The 21,113-nt window shown below is 42.3% G+C and overlaps 1 protein-coding gene across 1 annotated transcript; it reads right to left on the reverse strand.

The window, feature by feature from the left end:
* Window positions 1–352: 352 nt before the first annotated feature.
* LOC139633578 (uncharacterized) lies at window positions 353–20,406 on the reverse strand. Its single transcript, XM_071499325.1, has 10 exons — window positions 20,106–20,406; window positions 16,006–16,061; window positions 15,580–15,600; window positions 15,158–15,430; window positions 14,141–14,228; window positions 13,633–13,859; window positions 12,231–12,518; window positions 10,764–10,942; window positions 3,769–3,861; window positions 353–1,817 (listed from the first exon to the last, which is right to left on the reverse strand). Exons 2-10 carry the CDS (start codon window positions 16,049–16,051, stop codon window positions 1,374–1,376), a joined length of 1,659 nt encoding a protein of 552 aa, XP_071355426.1. The 5' UTR covers window positions 16,052–16,061; window positions 20,106–20,406; the 3' UTR covers window positions 353–1,373.
* Window positions 20,407–21,113: the final 707 nt, after the last annotated feature.

Below are 21,113 nucleotides of genomic sequence, written 5' to 3' on the forward strand. Positions count from 1 at the left end.
TGAGATGGATGGGGGGTTAGATGAAAATAGAGAGGGGGGGGGTTTAAATCATGCAAGTTATTTATCTGTTCCCCCGAATAATAGCGCCCTGCTCCATCTCTGTCGTTGCTTTTATCACCGCTCCTCGCTCTGCAGTGTCCGTGAATCGTCCATCTGCAAAGAGACCATGAATCCAATTACGTTCTGGGGGCTGTTCCAAAAGTCCTGGAAGTGTTGCACAGTCTTCTACCCAGTTTGTTTTGCTCTGACAGGGCTTGTGACAGCTCCACAGGGACAAAAAAACAAAAACAGATGAGGCTCGTTTCTACAGTTTGCTGTTCTTGTGGGTGTTTTCTCTGGGATTCATCATTACTGTGAGGGAGTTTGGTGTATGTTTACACTTTTTTTTTTTTTTTTTTTAGATTATGTCTTAAAATGTGTCAGATCTGACCCTCAAGTTCTACGAGAAAGGAACATAACCACCAGCACTCACACAGGAGTGGTGATATGCAATCTAGTCGAGCTTGTTTCAGTGTGCAGGTTTTTCAGAGAGAGCACGTTGCGGAGGTGAGTGAGTGCTGAGACAAGCACTTGTGTCTGAGAGGCGGAGACACTTTCTGACATGCTTAATAATAGAGTCTGTGTGTGGGTGGGATGAAATGCAATCATCGCAATGTTTGTCTGATGCTGTGAGAGCAGACAAAAGTGCTGTCAGAGGCAACACGTTGAGATTCCACTCAAAAAGAAGGGGACGCTCTTTGCTGCTGTTGTTAGGAGCCTTGGTGTTAGAAAATAATGTCTTGATTCCTCGGAGTAGACAGACTCTCACTGTCACACTGTCAAACTCCTGCAATTTTCTTTTTTTGGACAACCTTTCTCCAGGAGCTAAGATCATTTGATCCCATTTAGGTGTTTTCCTAAAAGTGCTGAGAGTGTTTTACCCTTCTCACATCATCATAACTTCTGTTTGAGCCTGTGCTTCTTTAGCCCATCGAAGCTTGCATGCAGGCAGTCTACTCTAACGTGAGCGTTTTCCTGTAGATCTGAGCTATGATTTCTACTTTAATGTTTAATTTAAATGCATGCATTTTCCATATTGCATTGTTCCTCTTTTGATAGAGTTTGGGTTTTTGTTTTTTGCATCTCATTTTTCAGTGCATAGTGCAATCAATTTTGTATTTGTGCATTGTGTGCAACTACCTTTTTATTATTTTCTTCTGGGCTACACTGATATCCGGATCCAAGCATGATTATTTTGTCAGTGATGTTGTTTCAGATGCAGTGATCGAGGACTGGGTGGTGTTTGGACAAGATAAGGTTCTCAGAAAGATGTGGATGTCATTACTGTATAAGGAGACACAAGCTTAAAAAAAAATACACCTTGGCGTATCCTTTCAGGTGCTCTGAGCTGATTCCTCTTTCTGCTCAGCCTCTCCACTCTCAGCCCCTTCCTCCGTCTTGGCTGAATCTGACCCAGCGGTGCCCCTGGAGGCCGCTCCCGGCGATGCAGCTCCGTGCAGGCTGCCATCAGGGGTCACGGCCGCAAGCGAGCGAGGATTGGAGGCAGGGCTGGCGCTCATGGCGGAGTCAGGGGTCCGACTGGCACTGAGGTCAGGGACAGCGGTGGCCTCCAGGCTGTCTGAGTTAACTCCTCCGGTCATGGCTGTCGGGGAGACGGCGTTCAGGAGGGGTTTGTGGGAGGCGTAGGTCATCACAGCCTCAGTGTCGCTGTCTAGAGGGAGACCAGAGCTGGTGAACTCCACTCCAGAGTCGCTCATCTCCAAAAAGTTGTCTGAGGTAAGGGCCTGGTAGCGGCCTGGTTTGGACACCTCAAGGCCCTGTGGAGAAAGAGGAAGAAAGAAGAAGAGCAGAGATGAAAGGAGAAGAGGTCAGGGTCAAAGGAGATGAAAGGCAAAAGGGAATATGAAGTTAAGAAAAGGACAGAGAGCAAAATGAAAGAAATAGACAGAGAAAGGAGAGAGAGGTTGGAAGAAGGAAAGTAAAACAACAGGGGAGCAAAGAAAAGTACGAAATGAAGGTGGGGGAAGGTGGAAAATAAGGGGAGGCACAAGAAAAGAGGACGAGGCGAGTACAAAACGGATTCCCCCGACACAGTGGAGGAGGTGGAGCGGGATGGAGGAGGGGAAGGAATAGAAGTGATAAAAATTGAGGTCAGTGAAAAAGCAACATGAATAATTTATGCACGTTTCTAGGACCATATTTATAGATTTACCTTCCCCTACCAAGCAGCTAACGCTACTTAAGTTTCTTGTTCGGTGGAGACAACAGAAATGTTGAGCAGGTGAATGAACGATCCACAGTCAGATTTATAGTAAAGGTACAAATGTAGGTTATGGATGACAGACTACACCTGCCCTCTCCGTTAAACATGGAGACCACATTTCACTATTTACACAGAGGTAATAATAGATGTGTGATAGATATGACAGGATGAAACCTTAGCAGGTCAAACATCACAGTAGCAAGTAGCTTCTCTGCTAAAGTTTTTATATTTGTCTTGGTACATAACTGTTGTTTAAACAGCTTTTCAAAGAAATGAAATAAAGTCAATTAAAACCTGATTAAAACAGTGGTGATATGTAACCTAAGTCTATATATGGACATCCTGATCTTCATACCTGCAGAAATAGTGAAACAACTCCTGACTCTTTTAAAACTTTTGACTTTGACCACTTTTTTTATTCCTCTTTCTTTCAGTTTCACAAAAGGCCGTGCCTGTGAACTTTAATCTGCTCCACTGCTCAGCGAATTGTGTAAGGTTGATTGCCTTTTAATTACACTTGGCACTGAGGTGACATTATACAGTAGGTAGCTGCCAGGCAATCTCAAACACAAGGATGGTAAATGATCTTTCTGGTATTTAATCAGTTTCTTTATTGATATACGACTTGGAAGAGAAACTTCACTGAAAGAGTTCCAGGTGTGTTTCAGTCAAGTCTGGCGTCGCTCAGCAGCAGTTGTCAAGGTTAAGACCTCATTCTCTGATATTATTACTGTAATGACTCTTCTATCTACATCTCTTATCAACATACTCACTCATCCTAACACACAGCTGCTGAAACACTTGTTCTGTTGACCTGATTTCCATTCAGTCTCTTACAGTGATGAATAGTTACAGCTGGAGTTGTTTTATCTCTGCTTCAACCTGCAATTGACTGATTTTTGTGGCAGCAGAAAAAAGTTGTTAACATTGACATATCATAACCTTTTTAGGAGAGACAATGAACTTGATAGCAAAGAGCTGCTTATTTACACCTCCACCAGTTACAAAGCAACAATATCACACATTTAAGTCATTTTTTATGGCCATTTAAAGTTCTGTATTTACTCTTCTTTTGGCTCTGAGTTTGGTCTCCACCAGCTCCTGAGGGAAATATCTGACTCTTTAGCCGCTAAATGCTCCCCTGTGTTAAACAGAGAGTTGTGGTCAGCCGCTCAGTGGTGAGGGTTTTTTCATTGTATGAACATTACAATATCAGAGCAGAGAGATTGAAGCCAAACAGTATGAGTCACTTTAAAGCTCCATAAAGTCGAGAGGAGCTGCAGAATTCTCAGTATTTCATCACTGCAAACAAACTCTTTCACATTCCATCTAAAATATAGATAATATTTGCTTTAAATGAAACTTAGATGTAGATTTAACTGCACTTCAGAGAGTGGGTCTGCAAAACAAAAGCTGCATTTTGATAATTTGTTGTTTTTTTAGTCACATGCTTGTTACTGTATATTAGTGCTTTAATTTCTTTGTGGTACAGCTGCACCACTGACCTTGATGGTGACCTCTGTGCCCTCCGAAGGCTTATCACACACAGACTGCATCAGAGATTCCTCGGTGAACCTGGTGTACGCTTCATGGACCACCTGCAGACACCCACACACACACATAAAGACACACACATATGCAGGAGGTGTGTAAAAAACAGCAGCTGTTTTTGCATACGACTGGTCATTAAAAACACACACACTGCTCGAGAGGACATGAACACACACACATACAAAGCACATAACTGCACGCAAAGCTCTTAAACACACATATTAGATATTGAAGAGAACCCTTGTATGACATGACTGAAAGGCAAGCTTTTGTATTTGTCTTCATAGTGAGGCTGGAGGTTGAGAGGAAACAGAGCCAAAGGGGGCTGTAATCTTTCAAATGTGTCGCGTGAACAGCAGGAGAGGCAGGATGAGCGAGGGTGAAAGATTTGAAGAATCAAGGTGGGAGAGGAAAAGAGGAAAACACTGAGATGGATATGTTGATGGAGAGTCGGAGCGAGTTGCAGGAAAAACTGGAGGGGATAGTGACAGGTTTGAGAGAATGAGAGTAAGACATGAAGTGAGGCAGCAGAGGGAAAGGTGGGATTTAAGCACCAATGGCAACCGCTAAATATTTCATTGGTGCCTGGTTTATGCACTGAAATTACACGGTAAATTGCAGGCTGTTTATTACGTGTTATAAGATATGTCATTTCTGAAATCAATCCACAGCTACTAAACACCTATTCAATGTGAGCTGTCAACATGCTGCATATTAAGGAGACGACTGAAAATAGTGAAGTAAAAAGTAAAAACTGTGTTTTGAAGAAAAACAACTTGTGTTCGCAGGAAAGTGGGAGGAAGAGGGGGTGGTCAGATGAGTATGAGCAACAAGACAGATGTGAAAACAGAGAGAGAGTGTGAGTAAGAAAAATGCCAGAAAGTGAAACATGAGAGACTTAACGTGAGAGAACGAGAGAGAAAAAGAGAAGAAAGGCAGAGCACAGGGACAAGGAGAGCAACAGAGAGGTAGAAGGAAAGTAAGATAGATGGATGGAAATGAAAAGCAGTCAGGTAGAGACACATGAAGATGAAGAGAGGGGGACTCGGGAGAGAGTCAGGTGGAGAGGTGCGATTGATTTCAGTCTCATGCTCGTCTCTCGGGTCAAGTCCCGGAGGGTCGCTGACGTCCTCTCACACATGTCGTCTGTGTTCTCAGATCTATGAGGAAATCCATAACATGTCAGAGCGACCGGCATCAAGGGCAACTGCTGTCATCTCAACCTCCGCTGTCAATACACAAACACTCACACACACACAATAAGCTCCCACACACACTCACACACACACATGATAATTCAAATGCACGTTATAAGCATTAGCACACACACACACATTATATTGCTGTATGAGCCTTTACACAAACATATGAGGATAAACAAACACACTGAGATAAGACTGCACACAGACACATAGGGTGAGTGGGAGATATCAGGGGGTGTGTGACCTGCTGCTTTAACATTTATCCCATATTGATCAGTAGACCTGAAAAATGACATAATACTGTTTGTTTAATGTGATTGATCTTCCTGTTTTTGGCAGGATCACAACAGCACAGCCTGCCCTATGACCTCTGACTGACTGAGTGACAATATTTCCACCATTGGTCAGCGAGTCGAGTGCCTCGACTTTCTGGTGTTTACATCCCGCAGTGTTGCCAATTTTGCACATTGTCCCTTGTTTTAGAGACATTTTTCCAACCACACTGGGTATGATTTTGGTTCATCACTGGACCATGGATGCTGACTGGGGGCTTAGGGGTACACCTTTTGTTACAGGCAGTCTACAGAGCTGCTCTGGCTTCCAGCTGCTTGGAAACTGCAGGAAAGCAGAAGAGCACTTCAATACACTGAGGCGTGCCACCATTTTTATTACAGCAAATAAACTATTTTTACATGTATCATTATCACTGAACGGGGCAGAGGAATAACTAAAAATAAGCAGAAAGAGCAGGAGAGATGGAGGGAGAGAGAGAAGTCATCGGTAACTGCTGAAGAAACTAGCAGATCTGAATAACGTGTACAGAAATAAGTCATTAGGTTTACTGCAGTGCAGCAGTAAAATGTTGCGAAAATGTGAAGAAATAAAGGGTTTCTGCCCGATTAAACATTAGGGGGCTTTTTATTTGAAACACTTACAGGAAGTGTTGCATTTGTAACACATAATGCAGTAACTTTAACACGGCAAACAGGAGCAACTGAAAACGAAGATTCGCACTAAAACACTGCTATGACCAATTCTACATATCAAACAGAGGGAGCTAGAAATAAAGACCTGCCTCTGATAAAAGTCTGGAGTTGAGTTAAATAAAGGACAAGCTGTTGTGGACCCAGATGGAGGCTGCGCTCTGTGTGAGAGACAAAGTCAGAAAGATATTGTGTCTCTTCTAACTTTTTCTCTGAGGGATCATTTTGTAAGTAAATACAGCTGAACTCACAGCTCAGTCTTTTTGAATTTATGTGTTTGGTTCTAAAATCAGGGTTTGACCATAGACGGTCCAGACACAGACTAGGTTTTGACCTATTCTTGTTTTATTAATAAACAAAATAATTACTTTTTTTAAACAGTAACAACTGATTACCAAGTTAGCAGCTACTAGTCATATTTCACTTTTATCAGTAACTTAAGATGCATGAATACTTAATATAATCTTTGTTTTTTTTTAATCAGAATGGTCTTTTTGTGCTAAATGAATTAGCAAAGACCAGCTTCTTGTGAAAAGCTTTAGTGCCACCAACAGGTCATAGTGAAACATCTCAACAGCTACACAATGGACTGAGAGAAAGTCTACATTAACATAAAACTTGATAAAGACATTCATGCTCTACACAGGCTGAATATTTTCAGTGATTCCTTAATTTTCATTTAAATTTGTTGTAGTTACATCTAAAAGTCATGATATTCTCAGCTGTGACATTTGGGGATAAATGTAAAAACAGCACGCCGCAGCGGGAGAGTCGCAACGTCATGTCACGTTTATCTGTTTCTTTGCATCACTTAAAAACTAAAATACAAACACACAACATTTAATGCACAGAAACCAGACAAACACAGTCAGACACCCACAAAAAAAAAAATAAATAAATAAAATCACTGACAGCACATCCACAGACGTCCTGGGCAAGTAGTTGATTATGCAGAAATAATTCTCAAGAAAACAGCCAAGAATAAATTACTGGGTTGAATAAAGCCTGCTCATACAGGTTAATCACTACTGCCCTTAACACAAACACCACACACAAAGCCAGCACAGAGACCCACACGTACTACACATCGGATAGTTACCTTGGAATTCACCCCACACAATAAAAACACTGAATAAGAAATATGTGCTTGTGTGCGCGCTTATCTAGCTGAATCACTACACACTGTATGTTAAATACAGCAGTGAAGCTACGGCGTCCTCAGTTATCATAACCACAGTGTTTATGAGTAACTGCAGAGCTCGGTCCAGGTTGTTAATCAGCAGTGAAGGAAAGAACAGGAGGAAAGAAAGAATTAAGGAAAGTGAGGAAGACACAAAGATATAGAGAGTGGAGGAAACGAGCGGCACGAGTATTTCACTAATGTCGGGAGAAGAAAGAGCTGCACAGCAGTGTGACTTTACCCGGCTGGGGCTAACACACACCGATACTGCAGAGATAGGAACCATCTCAACAGGTCATTTAGTCGCTTTGCTGAGGTGTAAAATCTAATTTTCTTAAAGCAAGTGAAAAGCCCTGACCTCCTCTCTCTTAATGGGATGTAGTCAAGCAGAAGCAGCTGAGATTTTCACTTGTTTTAACAAACCTGATACTGAGAGTAAACACTGGATTAAATGACTTGTTAAAATGGACTTTTTTGCACCCCAACCTGGGTCAAAGCTGTGTCCTGAATCCTGGAGGACTTGACCGAGCTCGTTACACCAGAACGGCAATGGTCTCTTGCCCCCTTCACCTAAGCTTTAACAGTGGTATTGATCTTTACATCTGACCCCCAGGATGAAAGCAAACAAACACATTTCACAAAACGCTGCAGCTCAGTGTTTCTGCATGTCGGAGTCAACAACAGAGGGCGTACACTGCCAGTTTTAGACTCGATATCCTGACCATCTGTGGTGTCTAATCGTTTGAATACAACATGGAAATAAACCTTAATGCCTCTGTTCTCAGTTGTTTTTAATGTGGAATTAATAACTTTTTATGACAAATTTTTAAATCGAAATTATGCAAGAGGTGAATTTGGAGAAATCTGACTTTCTGTCACTTAATACTAAAATACTGTATAATCTTGTTTATGTATTCTACTCAAAATAATAGTGTGGCACAGCTTAGTCACACTGAAAAGTCTGTAAGGATCACAGAGACAGTTTGTCCCAAGTCGTGGTGCCAGATTCACTTAAAATAATTAATCGATTTTTTTGTCAAATTAGGTCTCTGATCAACTTGTGCTTGTTCATTAAGATCGATAGCAGTTTCTCCTCAGATTTATTCCGTCTGCCGGTGCTCAATATCTTTAATTACTCTGTATATTAACTGAAACTGTCATCAATAATCTTGTCACACAACAGCAAGTTGATCAAGGAACTTATTTGCCACAAAAGCAGCACATTTCTCTAGACACCAATATGAAGAAGGGAGAGCAGGAAAGAAAAGGAAGAAGCCAGAACACTGTTCTCTCACCAAGAAGAGGCTCCGTTTGAGGCTCCTTAAAGTAAGAGGGAGAAACGTGACGCACAGGCAACAGCGTTAGCTGGGCCACCACTCAGAGACATCCAGCTGTGAGCAATAAAGGCCCCATTTCCACAGCAGCATTTTGAATTCACTCAGCAGTTGTGAAACTGAACCAAGGGGCACATCATAAAAACATCACAAACTTCCTCAGATTCTCAAATATTCAGTAACAAAAAATACAAAATAAATACATACAATACACACGAGCCATTTTGTTTTTGTGTTTCCATTGTGTTACGATACTAACACTTATAAATCAAGCTAGTTCTTGTCTTTGTTGTTAGATTCCAGTGTGTTAGCTTGAATTTCCCACCCACAGTGTGATGCATGTTCAAAATGACAACTACTGCATCGAACAGCAGCACAGGAGAGTGTGTGTCTGTAAAGACAAAATGTAAATTTAGAATGAGATAGTGAATGAAGTGCAACACACACACAGTGACAGGGAAAAAGAGAACAAAGACAAACATAAGTAACATTAATGTGACATGAGAGACAACAGACAAATAAAATCAGCATCAGTCTACATCGGCGGCAGAGTCGGATTATTCCATTTCACAAAATGATCTAAGATAAGTTCTGGTATCAGACAGTTAACAGTGAAAATACAGTCAGGCTGGTTCTGAGGGATAAAACCTAAAACACTGAATTCTCCGACTCGAAACAACTCATCTTTCTGCAGAGCAATCGGTCTCAAAGCTGTTTACAGAGAGCGAGTCATCTGTCTGCAGTGGGTTTTCTAATTGGTTCATAAATTCATTCAGATTAAAAGATCATTTAGCGGCGATGCTGGGTGGGGGAGCTGATGTTAGCTGTCAGCTCAGCTACCTCTAATGATCAAGTGATGAAGTCATCCATTTGGGAAAACAATTCTCTCATTTTCCCTAAAATCCCACAAAGATAATTTAGCTTGTTTTCAGCAGTCTCAAATTATAGACGTCTAAAATAACCATTGATAAATCAGCACTACCTGTTTTTAATTACATCAAAATGCTAAATTAAATATGTGATAAGATGAGACAGACTGATTTATCAAACAGTTTTTCTTTTTATGAAACTCTCACAGAATTGATCTGGACACATGTCTGCGTGGCTTCATTCTTGTATTGAACCACCATCCATTGGTAGAGCAATCAATCTGTGAGAATGGTGTTTGCAATAGGTGAGTCATCTGTTTGTAATGGGTTTTTAATTGATCCATAAATTCAGTTGGTTAACAAATGCCCAACTTGGGATGGTTGATGGATGGTTGTGTTGACAGAAGGGTTAACTGTCACCTCCACTGACTCATCCAATCAGTCACTTTAACAGCCGATACTGAGCAGGTGAGAGGTGGGAGAGTGAGGGGTTTAAATAGCCAATTGGAAAACAATCAATGTTTTTTCTTTTGTTGCAGCACAACCCTCGAGAAAACCCTCATAATCCATAATTGAAGAGTTTCATTCACAATTGACACTTAAAGTCTGAGTAATGACAGAACCTCACCAGGTTTTTTTTTTTTTTTTTAAGCAACCATTTAAAAAAAGCCATTCAATCTTAAAACTGATTAATACTCAGAATTAGAGTAAATGAAAACATTGTGGTGCTAAAGCTCCATTCTCTGGGAACAGTGTAGTGGTGATTTATGTTACAATTTATAGTGCAAAGTATTGTCATCTGTCGACTAATCATCGCAAAAATATCTTGTCATTGTCTGCAGAAGCACCCCCCTGCTGACGGGCTCGTGCTTCATTCAAAACAAAAGTGGCATTTTAGAAAATAAAACGTTCAGCTCCTAATAATGACACATCCACAAACAACAAGAAGTGACGGACATCCTGGGGTCTGTGGAAGGTTAATGTACGACAAACAAGTGGGAGGGAAACAAACAAAAAGAGACCCACAGAGCAGCAGAAGAAATATTATGTTCCTGTGAGCTGTCTGACCTCGGCCGTGTTCGTGTCTGTAATTTGGCTGTGACCATGTGTGCCCGCTCCAGCACTGTCGGGGAGGACCTCGACCAGCTGACCATCCTCACTCCCACAGCAGGAGCAGAACCCTCCTCTAGCTTTTCCCAGCCAACACACAAACACAAACACACACCTCACTCTTCCTTCCCCCTTTGTGACTAGCACTAACTTTGCCTACAAGCCCACTGCCCCACCAGAGCCTTGTCTTATTCCCACTGCAGAGGCCCAACAACGTTCCTCCATCGCAGAGGAAATGCAGACGGATGGTAATGCAGTGGGTGGGTGTTACCTGTCTGAAAGCCTCGCCGTCTCCCTTGCCAGCCTGCTGAGCAAGGAGCATCAGCTTCTTGTTCTTTTCGTTCCGCTTATGCACTTTATAGAGACAGGACAGCAGGCACACCAGCAGCATGAAGGCGATCAGGCCCAGCATGGCGAGGATGGCCACAGTCAGGGGAGGCAGCTTATAGGCTATAGCAAAGAACAAAAACAACCACAGAGAGAAATAATAATGCCTCCATTATGATTATAATTATTTTGCTGTGTGGATACTCATCTTTCATCTCTGCCTTTTTTATTTGAGTGAAGATAGACAGGAAATGTGGGGACAGAGAGCCAGGGAATGACCTGCAGCCAGACACTTGCTCAGCTTTGCCTCATTTTAAAACAAAATCTTCTTTTAATTAGCACGTTAACCTGATTGGATCTGTTGTCTAGATAAAGATTCAGTTTTCTTTCCCATACAGCTTAGGATATCTAAATGATAAAACATGGCAAGCTCGGATAACAGAAGTCACTGTCATTCAATAATGTGTATTGGGTTGAAGCTGCTGAACACAAATATAAATATAAATAGTTCTTCTGTGTATTTCTAAGGTCAGATATTTAAATCTATTGGCAACACATGTAAGTCAACCAGTTTAGCATTTATAAGAACTGCACAAACATGAAAAGTGTTAATTAATGTGTTGGCAATAACTTTCTCTCCTCCTAAGTGGACCCCGGTGTATTAACAGATAATGAACAACAATATAGATAAACACAGATGTAATAAAATAAAATATGTCATTGGTAGAAGTTTTAATAAAAGTTGACAAGTACTAAAAATTTATAAACATTTGCTAAATACAGTGACTTATCAATTTATTTATTTCAATGATTTCAACACTTCCATTTGTCTTTTTTTTACTGCACAAGTAAAAACAGATTTGGATCCATGGCCCATAGCACATTAGTGTGTTATGGTTTTCATTCCACAGTTTCATTATTTACATTTATGACTACCCTTTGACACAAAGAGATCAGTTCCAAGGTTCAAATTACCCAATAAATACACAATATCATAAAGCAATACACTGTAATATTGCTCCATCTCCTCCTATGTAAAGTAATTGCCCTCTTAAAGGTGAACTCCACCAATCCTACAAATCAAAATCTGTTTACAGGTGGTGTAAATACTGGTGTACAGTGTCTCTGGTTGTGCTTTGTCAGTTGTGATACTTTTTGTTATAGGCCTGTAATCACGATCTGACTGACACTCATTATCTACATGCTTCATTACAGCTGCAGTACTCTGACTAGTACTTTGTTATGTCATGGATATAAACCCTTAAATAAACACAATCTACAACTCATTACAGGCACTTTGTTTGTTCAATAGAAAACCAATGCTGGTTTGTTTGTTGTGTCTGTTTGCTCACAGAAAAGCAGGATTAGAACTAAAAACATCCTGTTGATCATTTAAACGTTGAACTCTTACCTTCTACCTCTACATAGACATGAGCCACAGGAAACCCGGCCAGGTCTGTCACTTTGAAGACCCCCGTGTCGGCCATGTGGACCTTCTTCATGATCAGCTCTGACCCCTCCACAGTCAGCCTGCCCTCCAGCAGAGGGTCGAGCGGCGTCACCAGAACCCCCTGGTCCAGGACGACCCGGTCCTGATTGTCTGATTTGGGCCTGTAGACGATGTTGACATTGGAGTGGTGCAGGTAGAGTTTAATCTTCAGGTTTTCTCCGTAGGACAGGTGCATGAAGTTCTGGTGCTCTGCGGAGGAGATGCATGAACAGATGTACAGAAGGTGAGGTATTTAGACACATTTCCTGGGGTTTGCTTTTTGAAAGCCTGATTTCTGGTGCTAGCTGTTCACTGTTAGCCATAGGAGTGGAAGAGCCCACTGAAAATGGTTAGTTTGTAGATTTACATAATACAAGTTGACATGATAGCGATGTAGCTGGAGCAATGATTGTTCGGTTGGTCCACCATGTTTGGTCCAGACTGAAATTTCAATTATTGGATGGATTGGAGGAAAAAAGGAGTCATAATGGTTCCCAGAAGATGAAGATTTTGGTTTTCCCCTGACCTCTGGCCACCCCAGCTCGGTGACAGTTATAGTTTGAATGAAATTTATCAATGGTTTGAAATGAAATTTAGTAAAGACATTCATGTTCCCTACAGGATGAATTATTAACTTTAGTGATCATTTTACTTTTCTTCCATCATCATCATCACATAAAAAAAGAAAAATCAGGTTGTTCAGGTTTATGGCTAAAAAAAACCACCCACAATACTAATCAGTATTTCCCCCAGCCTTAGCTATGTTCATTTAAAAAAAGATTTTGCTAAACATCAGCATGGTAGCATTGCATTTTGAAAGTGTTACCATTCTAATGTCTGCATTTAGCATTGATGTAGACACTCAGTCTTGTTTAAAGCCAAATGTTCCTTTTTACCATTCAGAAGCCATTGGACCGTATCCCAGTCTTCAGATATATTTTATTCCATAACCTTCATTAAAGTAAATGTGCTCTTGATCTATTTTTATCTACTTCCTATTCTTTGCTGCTGCAGCAGCTTAGTATCCCTGCCGGCAGCTTTAGCCTCATTTTACATACATTAAATAAAGACTTATGACCTCTTCTGAGATTAAAGCATCAAGGATTTTTGAAGGCAATACACTCAAGAATGAGATAATGTAGAAAGTGACTCTTAGGCAAGATGAAAACTTGCAATATGAGAAACACAAAAAGCCCGACACTGCATTTTGATGACAAAGGTGTAGATAAGTAACACATACTCAAATGCACATAACACCAGCATGCACAGAATAATGACTGATGGATTGATCAGAGGATGCAGCCGAGCTCCGATCACTCCTCACCTCTGACGTTCAGACAGTTCCTCCTCCTGACTTTGCTCTCACGGTCCAGAACTGTAAAGCTCCCCTCGTCCGTCATCCTGACCGAGTGCAGCGTCACCCGTTTCTCCGATACACTGAGGCGTCCCACATACTCTTCTGCCGTCACCCCCGTCTGATTGTACAGCACCACGGGTGGAGGCTCTGTAGTTTGCTGTATCTCTGTTTGATTGACCTGAACCAGACTGGGCCTTACCATGGTGAAAAAACAAAATAGATAACAGTAATGTCATCTGTAATGTAGCAGTTAACAGAACATTTTGTATTAGTTTATTTAGAAATGAACATTGTTACATAAAGAGAAACAATACTATAGGACACCTGACAGGAGCTAATTTGCAGCACCTGTCCCTATCTGGCTTTAAAATTTAGGTCAAAACCAAACTAAACGATCTGTAATGAACATGACTCCATGTTGAACACAGATTACTGAATCTTTTTTCTGTTTTCTGTGGTGCTTTGCTGATCATACCTGAACTCCAGGGTGATGGGGCCTTCGACGTGGTTGAGATGGATGTAGTAGGTTTCTCCATATTTTACCACCTGCTCCAAAGCGCAGTCTGAACAACAAGACGAGAGGAAACGAGGTTGAGAGCAGGAACTGTTGCTGAGCAGAGTGCCAATGATCAAAGTCTTTTATGGTTGCTTGTATGATTCCTTCATTTTAAATCTTCAGACTTTAAAGGGGCTATTTGTAAGTTTTGCTATTGCTACAAAGCTAACATTAGCATTAACATTTGTTTACAAACCAGTCTAGAAGAAACATGTCAATTTTTTTTCTATTACTCACTTTTTTCCTGTTCTATTTCTATCAATTCTCTTCTTCCACTAAAGTTGGCATGTTAACCAGCATGTTAACCAGCATGTTAACCAGCATGTTAACCAGCTAGCCCCAGACTGCCTGGACCGTCATCGCTTTTCAATACAGTACTCACTGTAGCATCAATCTGCCCTGGAGAAGCAGCGCCACTCAGAGGATGCATCATAACCTCTGGTCCTGTCAACTCAACGAAGGCTGAAGCTCTTTTCAAGACTGGTACGTAAATAACTGTTAATAACTACATGTTTCTGTGATCGTACAACACATTATTTAGCATTCTTATCCACCTATGTGTGTCCTAAATATTCAATATGAAGCAGCATGTTTCCTAATGATTCTGTTGCTGAATCGTCTTCATATTATCGAATCTAACTAGCTAACCAGCATCACATTACCATATTTTCTATATCTATATATTAGGGCCACTCTTCATCTAACGCCTCAAAGACTGATGATAAAATAAGTTTGTTCCTCCCACATTCCTCCTGTATTGTGGGACTGCACATAATCTGTGTATGTTTATTTTCTGTATGTCTCCTGAAATGACACCAAAGTCTCGTGAACAAGTTGCTTCTCCCTGCCTTTAGACTTCAGACAGTCAACCTGGAAGCTTTCTCACTTCCTCTCACTCCTCCCCTCCTCTGGAAAAGAGGGCAGAAGTCGGCTTACCCCTAACAATGAGGACGAGCTGCTTGACAATGTTGGGGTTGTTGCTGTTCTTGATGACGTACGTGCCCTCGTCCTCCTCCTGTACGTTCTCCAGCACCAGGTGGCCCAGAGAGTTGAGACGGCCCCGGGGGTACGCCACCGTGCCCGCTCGCATCAGAACCACCTCGACGGAGTGATTGGTCCTGGGTTTGAACACAACCTCGGCTACGTTCCCATCCGGGACATCAATGTGAATGTCCTCCCCGAAGAACGCTGTCCTGCGTTCCTCTTTGACTGGCAGAAACAATCAAGGTATTTTATTAAATAAGTTTTAATTTTTAATTTACTTCATCTGCCCTGCCGTGTCTGTTCTCATGCACATAATCTGTTCATTCTCAAAAAGCATTCTCAGTCATGCATTGCAAACAAGCCTTTGATTTTACCTTTCAAAGCTGCTGATACAACTGTGAAAAAAAAAGATGAAGAGGAGTTTATTTTTAACAGCTTTTCTTAGTTCTTTGCTCATTTAAACGAAGATCTCTAAACAAGTCAGAGTTCCTTTCTTCTCAGTGAAAAACCACAAAACTTCCCCCAAAAGTGCAAAAAAACGTTTGAAATGTAAATGTCCCACATAATGACAACTAAAAATAGACCAGATATAAATACTAATCTGACTCCACATAAGAAAAGCAAAGAAAGCAAATAAGTGGAGATTAAATAGATCACAAAATAACTGTGTTTCTTTGGTGCGGTTTTCACAGCGTCTATGGTAATCATTCAGTTGAAACAAATTTGGTTTCGCAGGAAGTCTGTTTCCGCCATTCATTTATCCGACCTACTCCCAAGTGACTGATTATGTTTGTGCTTACCAGTGCAGAACAGGGCGCTAAGCACCGCAGCGCTGATTACTTTCATCTTGAATAGTCTGGGAAAAAAGAAACCCACACACAATACACAGCTGTTAAAAAAAGCTTTTTATGGCACAATTACGTTTCCAAAGGCTCAAATCAAGACTTTCTAAAAAGAGATATCTGCCATAACTGTGCGGAAATAGGATAATTTTATTTGATTTAATATTTTTATATTAACTCGCTTAAGGTAAATATGTATTGCTAATTTGGGCTCCGTGTTTAATTGGAAAAAACAGAAAAACCTCCGCAAGGTAGAAGCATGCCAACTTCAATCTGTGTCCTAAAGTTGAGAAGAAGTTGCCCCCCCCCCCCCCCCCCTTCCTGCACTGCACTACCCTGCACAGCATTTCACAAATTAGCTCCTCAAATACCTGAGGGAGGGCACTGCCAACACTCCCTGACAAGACAATCTATAACGCTGCTGTAACGTAAAATACACTGTTTACCCAAGTTTTATAGATAAAGTGTCCTCGAGTCAAAGACATGACGTCGAGCTGAAGAGCAGCCATGTCTCCTGTGGTGTGAGGGATCGATTCCCCCCCCCCCCCCCAAACTCATGACACATGACCACAAGACCATTAGAAGAGAAGAGTGGGGAGAAACAAAAGAGAAGAGGACCGGAAAAAAAGGGACACAGCGGCGGAGGATGGGTTAAGAGGGTCGGAGAGATTTATATGCAGGAGTGTGTGTTCATCCCTTTGGGACGATGAGATGGACAGAAAGCAGCCGGCATGATGACACTCTGACCTCTCACCACTACTGCACTGGATTAGACTGAGCAGTTAGCAGCAGATTTAATTAGATGGGCAGACATCTTGAAGCATCAGGACCGCAACACAAATCACTATTTGCCACAAGGCGGATGTTCCTATGTACACTTCTCTAATTCATCTTCTCCCTTCAGATTCTCTTTGCTTTTCTCTGTTTTCAGGCACATCTTAACATACTGCTCATCTTTTTGGGAAAACATCCTGACAGTGGGAGATTTTGAAAATAACTGCACAATAAATCTGTCTGTTTCCTATCAACACTAACAAGACCTGCATTCATAAACTCCACAGTCTCAACACATCACCTACGCCACAGTGGTCCTCATGGGATGGCTGACATCACAGGCTTCAAAAAGTCTGTTCAGCAAATTAGGGGTAAAAATGCACCAGGAGTCATGGGCTGAAGGAGCCACTGAGCAATGATGTGCAGACTTCCTGAAACTTCTACCTGAACAAGTGGAGAAAAGATGAAGATGCACACAAAAGTCCTGCAGATGATTGTTTTTACCCAAATTAGATCAGTTCCTGCACAGTATGTGGCACATTACAGATTTCAGACTGCGAAAAGTTATAAAAATGTAAAGCAGGCTTTAGAGTTCAGCACCAAATTGGGAAGTATGAGCAGTTTTCCTGTTTGTATCCAGGGCAGCGTTATGAAATAGAGTGAATCACTGCATCTTTAGACTCTGAAAAGAGAACAATAAAAAGCCACTGAATTTCTGACAGCTTCTTCAGATGAGGGATTAAAGTGCTATTTAAAAAAAAAAAAAGAAAATAGAAGAAAACGCCCATCTACTTTCCCTGCGCACATCAACAGATGCAAAGTCACTTCAAAATGACGCCCTGGCATTAAAGTGGGCAGAAAAATCACTCAAGAGGCTCTTAGGCCTTTAGCGAATCACAGTAATCATGGCTCATTTTCTAATTGCTGCCCTGTGAAGCAGATTTGAATCATCTCGCTTTAATGTTCTACGGAGCCATTAGCTTATTGAATGTGTGAGTGCTGCAGATATAAATCACAGGTTTGATTCACTGATAGGGAGAACTATACATCTGAAGAGAAGATGAGGGGCTGCTGCTGATTATACACTGTAAAGATGCATATACATGAAACACTGACACATGAGGAATATATTCAGTCGGTGCAGTAGCTGTGCATGTGAAGGCTGCAGATGAAAACATTAAGGCTACATGAGGTCTTTCTGAACTTTCCTCACTCTGTACATCTTACAAAAAATGTTCTGCTGCCACTTAAAAACATTTTCAAACAACACAAACTCAGACAGGACTCCACTGGTTTGAACTGGATAAAAAAAATGGAGGGATGCTGATGAATTTGCTGGTGTTCATTACTTTTAGAAACATACACAGAGGGTGTATCAGAGTTTGGGGGGGTGGGGGTGGTCGCTGCTGCTCCACCCCTGGGCGTCCTGGATAAAAAGCCTCCTTGATGCGTGATGTCCATTTTAGACGTCGGACTCTAAATGGGGCCACGGCTCCGCTGTCTCCTGTTATGACCAATTAGATCAATCGAACTGCAGGAGGCGAAGCGTTTCCTGAAGTGCTCGTGACACGTCCAGCAGCCTCCTCGCGGTGAGAGGCGTGGAGGTTACGTCTTTCAGGCTGATCTCATCAGCCTGACATCCATCCTGACTGACGGATTTAAGAGCGTTTCTCCCCCTCTTCCTCCTCCTCCTCCTCCTCCTCGTCTCTCCTCTCCCACACAAGCCGCGAGGGCGCAGCAACCTGCCTCCATCCTCCTCTGGTTACAGGATTGTGTCTCATCTTTCTGCTTCTCTCTGTCTCTTCAACCATTTCTTCTTCTATTCTCTCCTATTATGTTGAGTCAGACTGATTCATGGTTTACCGATAACCTGGGCTGGTCCTGCCCTAATATGTCTCCCACAGTTGTTGTGGTGGTTTCTTCTTTCACTGTTATTATGTCAAGAGCTCTCTCTATCATTGCTGCCAACTGCTGATTTCATTAGCCTGAGGTTTAGACCGTTCATGTCCTTATGTTCAAAATGCTGATGCACAGGTTCCTCCTATGTCCATTGATTCATTTTTGGCTTGCAAACAGCCAAATGTGGTGATTTCAACACTACAACCTTAAATCTGAAGATAATGAAATCAATGCCACTTTAAAAACCGGGCTGTCCCCGACCTACACTGTCCTCCTCTGCACCTCCTCCACCACCAGCCCCCCTCCTCAGCCTTCATGCAGCCCATAAAGCCCAGCAGGAGCAGCTGCTGGTGCAACCAAGGGTGTGTCACGGCCGGCATGAATGGGGGCTTAGAGGGATGTCCGGATGGAAGATGGAGGAAATGAGAGAGGGAGAATGAGAGTGAATGAAGAATGAAAGCGGGTCAGTCAGACACTCTAATGCCAGGTGTGTGTGTGTGTGTGTGTGTGTGTGTGTGTGTGTGTGTGTGTGTGTGTGTGTGTGTGTGGCAGAGTGTGCATAATGAAATTCATCAGGTCCAGGAATTAAAGCAGGTATTCTCTCTGTGTCTCTCAGACCTCAGGTGGGTTTGCGCTCTTGCTTTAGGCTCCATCACTGAGCTGAAGATTAAACTGATATCAGCAGGCGTCTATTCAAATGTGTGAGCTGATTCTTCCTCTACCCAGGATGACTGGCTGTGCTCATCTGCCATAAGAATAAAGAAATGATAATTCATCGTTTCACTCATCCAACGCTCAGTAAATGACTCCTGCATGTGGCTCTAATGTGTGCCAGGACATTGCGTAACCATCTCTACGGGGATGGACCAGAAAATACCCCAATTCACGGGTATATCCCGCCCACAGGATCGGATAATGCCCCACATATTGATCAAATGTCGCTAAAATAATAACACATGGGAATCCGATTTTCAGCATCAGTTTGTTTTGAACAGTCTGCAGAAAAATGAGAAGTGAATTTAGAGAATTAACCCAAAAAAACTGGCAGAAAGCAGGAGGCCAGCCGGAGCATTAAAGCCCGATCCGATATTGTCTCATCCGAGCCCGGGTTCCTGTCTGAATACAGCGGAATCGCATCGGGTTTTTCTCCGGGGAACGGATCGGGGCTCCGCGGCCGGAGAGCGCTGGGAGCCGTGCAGCTGTGCGGGGATGCCAGCGCGCCTCCCCCGCTGCGCTGCCGCCGGTCACACGCCCTGGATCCTCCCGGAGCGTCCAAACAGCCGAGCAAAAACTGCAAGATTTAACCCTCCACCTCCCTGTTTGAACCAAATACTGAGGGAAAAACACGAATTACTGTGATGTTAAATTATGATGATGGTAATTACCTCTGTCAAGCCTCGAATCCTGGATCTCTGGGCGGGGAGGGGCTCGGGAGAGACGGCTTCTGGAGACGACCCTCTTTTTTCTGTATTTCATTAATCTGGTCCCGACAACAACACACTTCAGTGGGGCCAGATCGGGAGCAGCGGAAGAGTTTCGGATGATGTCGTGTGGACCATTTGAGATCGGCGGTGCTCGGACTCGGGCCGCCTCGGTAAAGATCGGCAGCTCTGGCTCGGAGCCACAGGAAGCCGCTCTGCAGTTGAACCTCAGGCCTCCATCACACATGCACGACTCCTCCGGTCTGATGGGCACTGATGTGGTCAGGGGGGTGGGGGTCCTCCTCCTCTTCCTCTTCCTCTCCTCCTCCTCTTCCTCTCCTCTTCCTCTTCCTCTCCTCCTCCTCCTCTCCTCCTCCTCCTCTGGCCTCACACTCAGAGGGCATCAGTTTGTGCAGTTCAGTAATAATAAAGTTATTTTATCAGCTTACTTCTGTCTTTTATTGTATTAGGATGCAATGCTGACAATATATTTACATTATCTGTACAGTTCGATGTGACTGTTTCATGCAGTGAGGAAGTAAGTTACATGTGTTTACAGTTTGTTTTTGTTTTTTCACTTTTTATGTGTGAAAAATGTTGAACTGTATTTTTACATGGTTGAAAACATGTCTGTAGAGAAACTTTAGCAGATGAAGCATGGAGAACCTGTCATAGTTAATGAACTTTAAAATGTCCAATTATGTGACAAATGTGAGATTAATCAAATTATGTAGACCTGAAAAATATGGAATAAACCCAGGACTTTCTATACATGAGCCCTGTCCACCACCAAACCTGACAGCAGAGTGAGGCTGTCTGAGGGCCTGATCATTTCATTTCTTTGCTGTTTTTCCATCTTGTATCATTGTTAACTTAATATATTTGGGTTTTTAGGTTGTTGGGCAGACAAACAAGCACATTAAATTAGAACCTATGTTGGACATTTTCCATTATTCCATCATATTTTAGAGA

This window comes from Trachinotus anak, unplaced genomic scaffold (genome assembly GCF_046630095.1).
Source record: "Trachinotus anak isolate AG129_WGS33_773 ecotype Australia unplaced genomic scaffold, CSIRO_AGI_Tana_v1 ptg000016l, whole genome shotgun sequence".
Taxonomy (NCBI): Eukaryota; Metazoa; Chordata; class Actinopteri; order Carangiformes; family Carangidae; genus Trachinotus; species Trachinotus anak.